The 12,203-nt window shown below is 52.7% G+C and overlaps 6 protein-coding genes across 6 annotated transcripts; 4 read left to right on the forward strand and 2 right to left on the reverse strand.

Moving 5' to 3' along the window:
- Window positions 1-166: 166 nt before the first annotated feature.
- GLOTRDRAFT_126516 (uncharacterized protein) lies at window positions 167-965 on the forward strand (the record flags this gene model as incomplete). The annotated part of the gene is made up of 4 exons (XM_007865128.1): window positions 167-309; window positions 368-530; window positions 587-775; window positions 828-965. The coding sequence occupies 4 exons, from the start codon at window positions 167-169 to the stop codon at window positions 963-965; spliced, it is 633 nt and encodes a 210-aa protein (XP_007863319.1).
- Window positions 966-1,152: 187 nt separating this feature from the next.
- Window positions 1,153-3,310, reverse strand: GLOTRDRAFT_10579 (uncharacterized protein; the record flags this gene model as incomplete). Its single annotated transcript, XM_007864596.2, has 9 exons — window positions 1,153-1,289; window positions 1,346-1,472; window positions 1,533-1,938; window positions 1,996-2,244; window positions 2,296-2,404; window positions 2,455-2,800; window positions 2,858-2,956; window positions 3,014-3,181; window positions 3,233-3,310. The coding sequence occupies 9 exons, from the start codon at window positions 3,308-3,310 to the stop codon at window positions 1,153-1,155; spliced, it is 1,719 nt and encodes a 572-aa protein (XP_007862787.1).
- Window positions 3,311-3,390: 80 nt separating this feature from the next.
- GLOTRDRAFT_72024 (WD40 repeat-like protein) lies at window positions 3,391-5,818 on the forward strand (the record flags this gene model as incomplete). The annotated part of the gene is made up of 8 exons (XM_007865129.1): window positions 3,391-3,555; window positions 3,636-3,798; window positions 3,853-4,310; window positions 4,373-4,519; window positions 4,569-5,216; window positions 5,275-5,468; window positions 5,522-5,652; window positions 5,712-5,818. The coding sequence occupies exons 1-8, from the start codon at window positions 3,403-3,405 to the stop codon at window positions 5,816-5,818; spliced, it is 2,001 nt and encodes a 666-aa protein (XP_007863320.1). The 5' UTR covers window positions 3,391-3,402.
- Window positions 5,819-6,187: 369 nt separating this feature from the next.
- On the forward strand, window positions 6,188-7,503 carry GLOTRDRAFT_36968 (S-adenosyl-L-methionine-dependent methyltransferase; the record flags this gene model as incomplete). The annotated part of the gene is made up of 8 exons (XM_007864753.1): window positions 6,188-6,310; window positions 6,362-6,501; window positions 6,550-6,621; window positions 6,680-6,700; window positions 6,752-6,839; window positions 6,888-6,987; window positions 7,042-7,239; window positions 7,304-7,503. 8 exons carry the CDS (start codon window positions 6,188-6,190, stop codon window positions 7,501-7,503), a joined length of 942 nt encoding a protein of 313 aa, XP_007862944.1.
- Window positions 7,504-7,829: 326 nt separating this feature from the next.
- GLOTRDRAFT_13884 (uncharacterized protein) lies at window positions 7,830-11,646 on the reverse strand (the record flags this gene model as incomplete). The annotated part of the gene is made up of 19 exons (XM_007864599.2): window positions 7,830-7,940; window positions 7,994-8,146; window positions 8,198-8,272; window positions 8,322-8,404; window positions 8,462-8,717; window positions 8,766-8,948; window positions 9,006-9,106; window positions 9,171-9,327; window positions 9,375-9,431; window positions 9,486-9,667; window positions 9,722-10,064; window positions 10,122-10,273; window positions 10,323-10,549; window positions 10,619-10,917; window positions 10,974-11,048; window positions 11,103-11,221; window positions 11,278-11,416; window positions 11,468-11,553; window positions 11,613-11,646. Coding segments are annotated over 19 exons (2,832 nt in total), but the record flags the coding sequence as incomplete, so codon positions are not given.
- A 228-nt stretch (window positions 11,647-11,874) lies between these two features.
- GLOTRDRAFT_36480 (uncharacterized protein) lies at window positions 11,875-12,120 on the forward strand (the record flags this gene model as incomplete). The annotated part of the gene is made up of 2 exons (XM_007864718.1): window positions 11,875-11,897; window positions 11,949-12,120. 2 exons carry the CDS (start codon window positions 11,875-11,877, stop codon window positions 12,118-12,120), a joined length of 195 nt encoding a protein of 64 aa, XP_007862909.1.
- Between the last annotated feature and the right edge of the window lie 83 nt (window positions 12,121-12,203).

Genomic DNA, 12,203 nt, shown 5'->3' on the forward strand with positions numbered 1-12,203 from the left:
GTGAATGAGTACAATCCGTTTGCTTTCGGAGAAGCAAGCAAGGGGCTCAACCGAACTTGGTGTCGCATCGCCACAGAATGTTTAATCGGATGCGGTGACGTACATGTACTACGCGTACTATGGGGCGCGCAGTTGCTGCAGGTCTGCCCCCTCTTAATCCTCGACTATGGCTACCGACATTGAGATGGAAGACTTGAACAGAAAGACAGACCCAGGGCTGGATCCTCTCAATGCCGACAAGCCTATATACGAGTCTCAGGACGCAAGGGAGAGCACCGTCTCGCTTTGGGTCTGGGTGTCCTCTGCAATGTTAGTGTACTCTTCCTCCATCTCAAATTGCTGCATCGTTGCTGAATGGATTGTATAGCCTTGGATTTGCCTCGCTACCTCTTCTGCTCTTCCCCAGGCTAATCCTATTTACGTCGGAAGCTTCTACCGAGGCCAGGACACTGCTGACGCCTCTGGAGTCCTTCCTATGCACGCACTTCGGAATTTTGCTTGCAACTATAGCCTTAACACTAGTCCTGAATGTACAGCACGTTCCTTCACTCCATTCACTGCCCTTGCTTACATGGTATCCTCGAAGATACCCTCTTATGCGCCCATTGCGCCCAGGGAAGAGATTACGAATATCCAAACGCATCCTCTGCTTGGTCCACTTACGGGCGCCTGTGTTCTATCAGCCTTTCTGGCGTGGAATACTAGAGATGTCGGTCCACTGGCCACGTTGGTTTTCCTAGGAACGGGGACAGTAGGGCTTTCCGGTCTCTGGGCGGTAGGTGCATACACTCTCGAATGCGTACTTATTTATAGTTTTGCTTGCATAGATTGTATTTGCTGGGACTGCAAGGATATCGAGAAAGACCGGTGCCGACAAGCACACTTCGACGTTCATCTTCGGGAATAGGTCCGCTGCTTCAAAGCAGAAGAAACAGTGGAAGAAGGAACAGAAAGCGCGGCAATGACCTCTTCGGTGAATCACAATTGTAGCATAGCATCTTGTAGCGTAGAATCTGTACGTATCATATCTTGGTTCACAGGCCCGTTTTGGTCTGCCGCAATATCACGCATGTCGTATACATATTGTTGGGAGTCCGCGAAAAACAAGCCAATGAAACTACGCTACATGAATATTATAGTAGATACAGTATATCACCGCCCGCCGCCACCCATACCCATCATCTTGAACATATCGTTCATATTGGGCATCCCGCCCATCCCGCCGAGGCCGCCTAGGCCACCAAGTCCGCCCAAACCACCCAGTCCTCCACCCATTTGGGACATCATGCCTGGAGACGCGGCATCAGCGCCGTCGTAAACAGGAAGTTACAAGGGATGAACGCACGTTGCATCTCCTCCATGTCGAGCTGGTCGCCGCCCTGGCCCTGCATCATTGCTTTCATCATCTCCTGCATACCTCCACCACGCATCTGCTTCTGCATCTGCTGTAGCATACCCGGAGGCATTGCTCGCTATATCAAGGTACCCAAATGTCAGCGCATTGCACATAATAATAACCGTACACGTCGCACCTTCATCTGTTCGATCTGCGCAGGCGTCGGCATGCCATTTGGACCCCGCCCACGTCCCCCAGCAGCTTGCTGCATCTTCTGGATGCCCTGTAGCCACCCGTGCTTACCGCCAGCCTGCTTCGCCATGTTCGCCATCATGCGGTACTGGCACAGCAGTTCCTCGACCTCGCGCACACTGGTACCGCTTCCTCTTGCTACCCGCGTCACGCGCCATGTCAGCCCTACGGGCTTGCCGTCCTTCCCGAGTTCCAGGAAGGGCGTCCCGTCAGAGTCGAGTTCGGAGGCGGTCATACTGTCGGTGATGTATATCATGCGCTTCATTCGCATAGCGCCTTCTTCGTCGGAGCCTTGCAGCATTTCCTGTGGAAGACCGGGAATCATGGAGGCAATTTTGCTTATTGGGCCCCTGTATGTCCGAAAGGTCAGTATACCGGGTGCAGGTACACTGAAGGACGCTTCGTACATATTCATGACATTCTGGATCTGCTCTCGCCAATCCCGTATTGACAATCTGCCCTCTTCAAGCTTCTTGGCCATTTCCTTCTGCTTGTCGGGGTTTTGCTGTGCCAAGTCTTGCATGTGCTCCATCAAGCCCTGCATATCCCCCAGACCCAGGAGCTTGGAGATGAACGGTTGCGGAGAGAACCGATCCAGGTCCGTCAAGTGTTCTCCAGTACCCAGGAAGATAATCGGTGTCTTGGTCGCAGCCACTCTGTAACACCGTGAGTCCAACCAGATATCTCAAATGCAGGGATGGACTCACGCAGATATGGCTCCTCCGCCCTTGGCGTGACCGTCCATTTTGGTAACGATTATGGCACCAAAGTTTGCAGTCTCCTTGAACGCGCGACTTTGAGCCTCAGCGGCCTGACCTGCCTTCAGATCAATTCTACTCCATACATATATTCCCAGATACAATTACCAATGCTAGCATCCAGAATTAAGACAGTCATATTAGGCTTGACGGCCTCGCCAATCTGTACCATCTCTTCGAACAGCTCTGATTCTTGCTTGTGCCGCCCGGACGTGTCGACAATGATTACATCGAAGCGCTCCTTCTTGAATTTTGCGACACCTTGGGCGGCAATGGCAACGGGATCCGTTTCAGTGTACGACCCGAAGTATGCTACCTTAGCCTTCGTCGCGGATTGTCGGGTTTGGTCGAAAGCCCCGGCTCGGAAGGTGTCGGCGCAGACAATGCAGGACTTAAATCCGCGCTTCTGGTAGTACACGGCGAGCTTTGTACATGTCGTCGTCTTACCGTTACCCTGTCGCAATGCGATGGATGAAGCATTGCAGGATACCAGTTCGAGGGACTAACACACCTGCAAGCCCACTGCCATAATGACATTGGGCTTACCCTTTACAGGCTTATATGGCTCCACTCCGGGGTCTACCAAATGCACCAGCTCGTCGAATACCGCCTAACGGCAGGTAGCGCGTTATAGGACACTTCCGCTAAGGTTTCAGGCGAAGCTTACTTTCTGTAGGATATTTTTCTTGTTGACATCCTTGACCTTGTCCGAGCTGCTGTCCAATGAGGCCTTCACTTTCGCCTTGACCTTGGCCCGCAATGACGCGACAAGCTTCACGTTCACGTCCGATTCTAAGAGCGCAGCACATATCTCCTTCAGCGTAGCATCCAGGACCTGAAGAAGAGCGGATCAAGACGAATTCATGTCGTGCATCTTTCGCCCGACCTTTTCATCGACGACCGGCGCCCTACTCAGCGAGGACAGAGCAGCATTGAGTTTGCGACCCAAGTCTGCGAGAACCATAACGGTGGAAGCTGGGATAGAGAGCGTGGGAACATCACCTCCGCGTTCTTGTCTCTCGATCAGATCCCTGCAATTGTGGCGCGGCGAGCACTATGGCCAACAGCGACCTCGAAGACGATGACTTCGACTTCGACGTGCACGCGGAGGTGGACGCGGACGCGGACGGCGACGAAGACATTGACGAAGATATTTTAGACGCGGTGGAGGCCGAGATTGGCGCAGATGATGCTACGGAGGGCGACGAGGTGCGTTGTGGATCGCAGTGCTAGCCTGAGTACGGCATCCCTAGGTCCGCCCTAACTCTACCTGACATTGCTGCCTCAAGGACGGCTACTTTGATGATTCTGACGAGGGGGAAGAAGACGAGGACGAAGAAGAGTTACCCGAGGGTCTGGCAGTGCAGACGCCAGTCCTCGATCCAAAGCCTCCAGCGTACGTTGGGGAGACACCCTTGCCCCCGCAGGAGATCGTCCATAACACCCTAGCTGGTAAGTTATCAGCTAAGCTCTGTACTCTTCTCTTCTGTAATTATTTCCGGTAAGTTCCCCCAACGACTGCACCTTCCCCTCCCCGCGAACGTACGCCAGGCCCGCTGTCGCCGGCACAACAACGACGCGCTCAAATCCTCGCCACCTTCAACCCTTCTTCGCCACGATCCTACACAGTAGAAGCAATGTGTGCGATCCCCCAGCCCCACCCGACACACTCCCTAGCCGCATCACTTTGTATGACCCATCTCCTAACAGGCTGCGACGACGGATATGTCCGCGACTACGACATATTCGCCGCAGTAAATGGGAAGAACTTTCTAACAGCCCCTCAGCGGCACCATTGCGGTGTAATTGAGGGCACTATGAAAGCTGGCCAGTTACGATTCTGGTGGGAGAACCCCGCGGACCCGGAAAGGTTAGGTAACATTCCGGCGGAGGAGATCCCTCTATCTCCCGTATACAGCCTGGCCATGCACTCGGACGCTTTATGGGCCCTAGCTGGGTCAGATGTAAGTGCTACTCCGTGTCTGCGCCTTACATTACAAAATTGTTTATGCTCGGTTCCCGACAGCAAGGCCATATTAATTTGTTCACCGTACGCCATGATCCAGGGCGGTTGTGTCACGTTATGCGCGGCCATCGCGGCCATGTGTCTGCGCTATCTATACAGCACGATGAGAAGGGTTTTCTCAGTGCCGGGTGGGATGGGGATGCTATTGTAAGTTTCTTTGGAAGATGCATATCATTATATGCTTTAACTTGATTAGCACTGGGATTTGAATACGGGCCAGATCACTAAGAAATTCACGGCCCATGGTGCGCAGCTGGCAAGCATTGCGTTCCGTCCCATTTGTGCACGCCCATGGATCCCGCCTTCGACCAATCCCAAGTCCGAGGAACTCGACGGACTATGGGTGACGCCGAAGAAAGAAGAGGACTCCGTCGACTTCCAGCAGGGGAATCCTCAAGTGAATGGTGCGCCAGGTGGAGCTCTTGCCGCACCACCTCAACCCAGCGGCTCTAGACCACCTCCCGACGACAGTGATACAAAGTCGGACGCATCATTCGATCCGTTATTCGATGATGAACCTGACGGTGATGGCCAGGACGGCGACAATGCCTCCGTGTTTCGTACTGCCGCGGGAGTTCCAACCGGAAATCAGGCATTTGGCGCGACGTCCATCGGACAGTCTAGGTTGACTTCGCAACCGGCGTACTCGCGGACAGCTGGTGCGCCTGCCCCCAGGAATGCGCCCCCGCTTCTGGATTCGCGTGAATACGCGGCGTTTTCGCCCGACACGTTCTTAACGGCGTCTGTTGACGGGCAGGTCATCTTATGGGATGCTAGGGCATCACCAGGCCGCGGCGTTGGACGGTTGTGGATGAACGAGAAGACGCCTCCATGGTGTCAATCGGTACGGTGTCTTGATAACTCTTGGCTTAACCTCTTATCTTATCAAAAGTTTCTCGAAGGCTTGCTGGTCGGCCAATGGCGAGCAGATCTACGCTGGGCGCCGGAACGGGACGGTGGATATCTGGGACGTCCGTCAAATGGGCACCTCTGGGCCCGAAAACACTCCCCGCCTGATGAAGACATTGCGCAACCCGGCTTCATCTGGCGTGGTGTCCTGCGTCGTAGCATTTCCGGACGGCCGTCACCTGGCATGGTAAGCGTCTCATTTAGAATACCAAAGTCTAGCTTTTCATAGCTCTACTTCAGCGCGTCCCAAGATAACATCAGACTTTGGAACGTGGCTGAGGCTGGCGAACCCGATGCTTCGGGTCGAGTCAGAAGCGGAGCCCAGTTCAAGATCATTCCGGGCCACCACGGTGGCTACATCTCCCAGATGCGTGAGTAGCAAAGGTAGACTATGTCTCCTGATTAGTGTGCTGATCTGCGCACCTTGTAGTGGTAGATCCCGCGGCCCGCTTCCTGGTCTCCGCCAGCAGTAACCGCGGATGGCACGGCGATTCGACGCGCACGGTCTTCGTGCACGAGATTAAACACATTCAATAGGCCATTGCCGGAATGACGGAGTTCACCCCACCGTCTCTGAATCGACCGTGTACAATACGCATTCTATGTAGGTATAGGTATTATTACATCCTTGTTGTATTGGGTAGATGTATATGTAAAGAGTTTAAGTATATATCTCGGGAGTGCCTCGCCCCCACAGACGAATGAGGAGCTAGTTCCACTGAGTTTGCGTGTGAGGTAAGCAGAGATGCTACAGCGCCCGGGCGATATGAAATTGGAGTTGCATCCTCCATTCGATCGTCTCCCGCCTTTAAACTCTTATGGCATACCATGCTGCCCACAATTCGGAGCCGTTTGGGCTAGTTATGGGCACCTCCACAGCTATCCATGTCTGCCCAACAATCCCCCATGTCTGACGAAGATACCTTTGTGGGCGAGGACGCCTCTCGATATTTCACGCAGCTGCACGGTCGTCGGCGCAACGTCCTTAATGAGCGATATATGCTCCCCGCGGACGAAGATGAGATTCGCGTAAGTTGCATTGTAGTAATTTCTTTGGGGTATAGGTTGACAGTCTCTCAGCGGTACAGTTACCACCACCGCATCCTGCAGTTTGTCTGCGCAGGCCGTAATTATGTTGGCCCGGTCAAGGAGGTTCTGACCTACCCCGGCGTCAAGCACAAGAGGAGGGTCCTCGATGTCGGCACTGGGGGAGGATTGTGGTAGGCCAGACGTGCCCCTCAGATGTTACTTGCTCTTACTTAGCTCAGGGCTATCGAGATGGCGGACGAGTTCCCTCGGGTGGATGTTACTGGAGTTGATCTCGCACCCATACAGCCGAGGTAAAATATAGCAACTTGATTTCATGTACCTTAGCTTACATTTGGTGTGGACACATAGGGAGGTGCCGCCAAATTGCTCGTAAGTGGCCGATGTTACCGTGTATACAAAGCATTAACGTCTATCGCTCAGGTTCGAGCTGTGTGATCTCGACGGGCCTGAGCTCCCGTATTCGAACCATGCCTATGACATAATCCACGCAAGGTCAATGCATACGGGGGTAAGCATCGCTCCCTATACTTGTATCTCAGTCATTCAATTCCCGCAGATTGGCAATTACCAACAGTTCGTCAATGAACTGACAAGGATGCTGCGTCCAGGCGGCATCCTCATCCTGATAGAACCCGACTCGCAACCCGTCGTGGACGGTCAGCTCGTCGGGATTCCCCCTCACGATGCTCTCGGCGCAATAACGTCGTCAGGCAAACGCCCTCAAACGTCGTATGCTTCCGGCGCTCCGGGGTGGTTCGCCCTTTGGGAAGCATATCGGAACTGCCTCACACGGAAGGGCGTCGATGTAAACGTCCCATCGCACCTCGGGGCCATCATCCGGCAGACGGGTGCCTACGAGAAGATCCGTGTGCAAGAAGCCAGCATCCCCATCGGCTTCTGGCCCAAAGGTCAGTCGCTTAAATAGCCCGAGTCACCCGCCGTTTATTGTCTGACCGCCATGTTGATTTCAAGACGAGACGTTGCTCACTATCGGGCAGCTAGCCTGGATGGAGTACGACCATCTCCTGCCGGCTATGCGGCCGATGCTGCTGGAGGCCGGGATACCCGAGTGGAAAGTGAAGGTGCTCATTGAAGATGCTCACCGCGACATGTACGAGCCCGTTATGCCACCGTCCGTCCGCCTGCACGTCGTGCATGCCATTAAAAAGTAAGGTGGTTTTCTTGCTTATCTTGGAGTCTAGGCTTCGTTTTGCATCAATCTTGCATTGTTTTCTTGCATCCCACTTCCTCAAGGACTCGCCATAGACATTGTAGCATACTCTTATGTATTATCTCTTGCCTTAGGATACCTATACATGAGGATCGTTGACAGGCTGTGATTGATCGCGGTCAGCCGGAATCACGCTTTCTCATCGTAGAGCCTAGAGTCTGATGTACACAGTGATGAGTATGGATTGTTATGAGTAGTGAGGGGTGCTGATTACTATTCTAACTTGTAGCCTGTAAGTCTATAACCGAGAAGTCCTATGCTACTACCTTATGCATGAACTGAGGTTACTTTGAGGATACCTTTCGCAACACCCTCTAACACCTTTTTGCGAGAGTCGGTGACTCTTTTTGCGACGTCGAGGACGAAGTCATGATCAATCTGTCGCCATATATGGTTCGTCTTATAGCAACGGGAGATATGAAGTGACTCACCTGGCCGGTCGCCTGGACAGGCTTACAAAGTTCTACGAAGGCCTTACGTCGCTCTTGGGTACCCTCCTTTTCGCTGATCTTCGTTAACTCTGCGGACATTTCCTTCAAGACGTCCGCGGCCTTCGTTCGAATCGTTTTGCAGCTCGCAACCAACTGTAGCAATACCCATCAATCCCTGTCCCTGGAGAAACCACAGGGACTCACGGCGCCAAGCTTATGGATTTTCACGATGGACGCTGGTTTGAAACGAAGAGTCTCGATCGTGAACAGGATCAAAGCCTGCGTAGCGGTCAATACCACATACTGCCAAGAGGTCGAAACAGCGCACTTCCTGAGTCAAAGCAGCCACATGAAGAAGCTCAGGTGGCAGAGCACCGCCTTCAACTAGCTGTTTGAAACGGGCTAGCATGTCTGCGGACAATAATATTTTTGAGCGCAAAAAGTAGCGCAAAAACGAAGGGTCCCGACCATCGAAGAAACCAGCGATTGATGCCGGCGCATCCTTCACTGGTGGTGCCTCCTCGTCTTTCTTAGCGTGCCCATTGGTGGGAAGATCAGCGGAGATGTCGATGCCCTGTAATGGACGCCCCGTCTTGGCTTCAGTCTGCTTCGACGCTTCGGCTAGAACAGCTGAGGGTGGGGGCCGTATGTGATCATGGTGAGGTTCCAACCATTCACCCAAAACTGTGGCAAAGTCATAAAATGCGAGTTCACTGGGAGTTAACTGTCAAATGTAAGCGTTGACAACTGGCATCGCTATAGCTTTGTTTACCTGGTCCAACTCTTCCTGTTTGCGGTGAGCCAGCCGTTCCTTCAGTGGTCGTTGGATTTCAGGTTCATGACTTTGCTTGGGTCTGTCCCCGATTAACAGTTTGGCTTCTACTGTCTCGTCTACATCACTAGCGTGTTGCAGCGCCCTGATGTAGATCTTCAAGAAAGCAAACAGCCATCCTGACTAAGAGGAGACCATTAGATAGCGCAGCCAGAAAACCTACACCATGCAAATACGCACTCCTGGCAAATTCTTAAATAACAACGTTTGCTCAAATGTTGATTTCTGACCGCGAGGTTGATAGTTACTGAAAACTTTGATGTCTCGGTTGTCGTAATGATCTGATCCATGTCGAGGCCAGTCAGGGTTGAAGTGTAATTATTTAGAAAGAATGTAGTCACTTACATCGGTCGAAATTGAACTTCAGCTCGATGAGTTCCATGTCAATCAACTCCGAGTTCACCGGCTCATGTGTTATCCTCATCCGGACATGCTCAAGCTTTACAAGGTCCCTTTGGAGTGAATTATCGAGTCTCTCTTCCAAAGCAATCAGATCCGGAATCTGAAGCAAGACGATCGGTGTGAGAAGAAGGTCCGTAGAGGAGCTACAAAACGCACCTGTGAGTATTTCTCCTGAGTAAATGCCCTGACAATGAAATCCGAAGTCTGCTGCGGATGAGTATCGACCTTCCCAATCCTCAACGTCAAACGATTCCTGACCTCATGGGAGTTGCTCATGTAGATGTGGCTGGATTCGAGGCACTCAGAAGGGTACGTCAAGTCGCCCGTGGCAGCCAGAGAGAAAGTTGAGGCTCTTGCTAGGACCAAGTGCGAAAGGGTGTCATTCTGAACCTGCTTCACGTGTAACAGCCGGTAGTGTTCCAGTGCTAGACTGGGTGCGCCTGGGGATTTACTTCAATGGAGAAGGTCAAGCGTCGACGGATATGCTGACTAACCGAGTAATCTGTATATTTGGATAAGCAGCAACCGCATATGGTACGATTGCTTACTTCTGCCGAGACCGTATTCGAGGACCACAGCCGCATTATACAGCTGTGCCTCACCGCCGCCAGCTGTCCAAGAGGAGATGAATGCATGCGCCGCAAGGAGAGCAAGATCATCAGCAGGCTGCAGCTCCGTCTCAGGTAAACTCTTCCCAAGCGGCAAACCCGTCAGGTACGCCTTGGTATACTCCGATGCGCGCTCCGATTCCAACTCTGCAGTTATCTGAGCCTCAGGGATAGTGTACCGCCGTGTCTTATACCAGTTTATTGTACGACGCAGATTCGGCTCGGTGTCCTGATAGATATCAGTCAGAAAACGCACTTTCCGTCCACATATAACGAGTAAACTCACATATGAAGGTTGGACAGAGTCCAGAAAGGTGGTCCATTTGGAAAGAGTGTCACTGTCCAAGTCCAGATATGGCTGAATATCCTCGAAGAAGCACATCTTCTCTCCAAACTGATGCCAATATTTTTGCATGAGAGAAAGGAGCTCCGAAGAATCTAGGGTAAACCGGTCAGGAAGTGATGCATCGAGATACAGGTTATCCACCTTGACAGAAATCGTGATGTCTTGATCGTTTCTCTAGCTCGATAAGCGCTAGTAGACCTGAGCGATCCTTAACGCCGTCCTCCTCGGCAACGCGGTTGAATAGTTCTCTGGCCTGTGTAATGCGCTCGAGGCACTCAGCCCGGGAATCCTCGTCGACAGGCGACGACGAAGTGACGGAGGAAAAGGTCGCGTCGAGGACGGACAGGAATTCCAGCCAATTCCGATCCCTTGACAGCAGCCAGTCGTAGGGGTAATCCCATCAGCTCACGAGACCCGCCTCAGCTCAACAGACTCACTTCTTCTCCGTGATTCGGTGCTCCGCGAGCTCTCGCTCCTGCGTCCACCGGCCGGAGAGGCGCCATAGTTCTCGACGGAGCTCATCGACAACTAGACTCGCATTATACATGTTCCTGCCAGTCTCGTGATCTAGCACCTTTTGTGCATCGTCAAACATTCCCAGTTCACGCAGCACAGTGAGATGCAGGTATAGTCGATCAGGCATGACATAAGCTGGCGTTGGGGATGTCATGAGTTTGCTGTGTGCAAGCTTATGGAGGAGGCCTTTCATGTTCTCGGGAGTCGCTGGATCATTGGCCTGTATGTTGTAGCGTGAGAGGTTCGAAAGCATTTCTACATGTCGAGAGGACTCACCTGGAGCATGACAGCAATAACGTACCAGTAGATATACCTGTCCTCTTGGAACTGCTTATGCATTTTGGTGGCAACCTGCACCCATGTCGGCATCAGGTCACGATCAGATTTGAAACGACTGTCCCTCACCAGCTGTGCGGCTTTCCAGTTCCCAATCCTGGCGTTTGCGAAGAAGGTCTGTGCTCCATATTCCTCGTTGAAAGGTTGCGCCTTAAAGGCTTCCTCGAACATCTTGACAACGTCCGTGTCTGGCTGAGCGTCAGGACTCGAATACACGCATAGGTATTCATCCAAATGAACTGACGACGACCAAGACCGCGGAGGACATGCGACATGGCGGACAGCGTCGCGTCATCCATGGGTCGGTGTGCAAGTACTTCATCGCATAGCATCAATGATTCCTCGACCTTTTGCGATCGGACTAGAGCCAATGCCTTGAGGGCCTATCCGACTGACGCGTCAGGGACCACGTCTTAGCATAGCAGGTTTCATACCTTCAACAGGTCATTATTCGGCTGCTTCTTCAAGAGCTTGTTGCAAGAAACTATGGCCGACTTGTTGGAGCCCGTGTCGAGTGCATCTGAATAAACCAAGTGAGCCAGACGCGTCCCATCCTGCAACGCAGCATAACCTCCGAACCGTAAATTGGGCGGATCTGGCGTTCCAAGGCAGCAGACATCGGACAACAAAGTCGGTCACAAAAGAGGATCTTCAAAAACACGACAGCCCAGCAGGAAGAGTTCACGGAGTACCGACAGCAGTCCGGGGTATACACGTCGCGTACAAATTTGAGGCGTCCTTCCGTGACGCGCCGAATAGTGCTTCCGACCAGACGCACCGGCAGGGTACCCCATCCACCGTCACCGAAGTTAACCGTAGGAGCGGTAGTGTATCCTCTGCAATGCCGCCCGTCTTACTTTCTCGGTCAGCTGCTCATTCCCTATCTATCGGCACATACGACTGAAGAGATATCAGAGCGTTGGATCCCTTGCTCGGCGTGTTTACAGGGCTAACTGCCTACTACCTCTACGAGACGCATCCACGTACTGCCCCGCCGCCTGGCGAACGGCTGCAAGAGCTGGCGAAGTGGAAGTGGTCTAGATGGCAGCAAGAGAGAGAGGAAAGGCTACGCGCTAACGAACCATGAAGCCCGCATCATCCATCCTTGAGGTGCATGGATGAGTGTTCCGTATATCCAGCCAACATGCCCCACTGCATTAGTGTCATAAA

Source organism: Gloeophyllum trabeum (genome assembly GCF_000344685.1).
Source record: "Gloeophyllum trabeum ATCC 11539 unplaced genomic scaffold GLOTRscaffold_00003, whole genome shotgun sequence".
NCBI classification, from domain to species: domain Eukaryota; kingdom Fungi; phylum Basidiomycota; class Agaricomycetes; order Gloeophyllales; family Gloeophyllaceae; genus Gloeophyllum; species Gloeophyllum trabeum.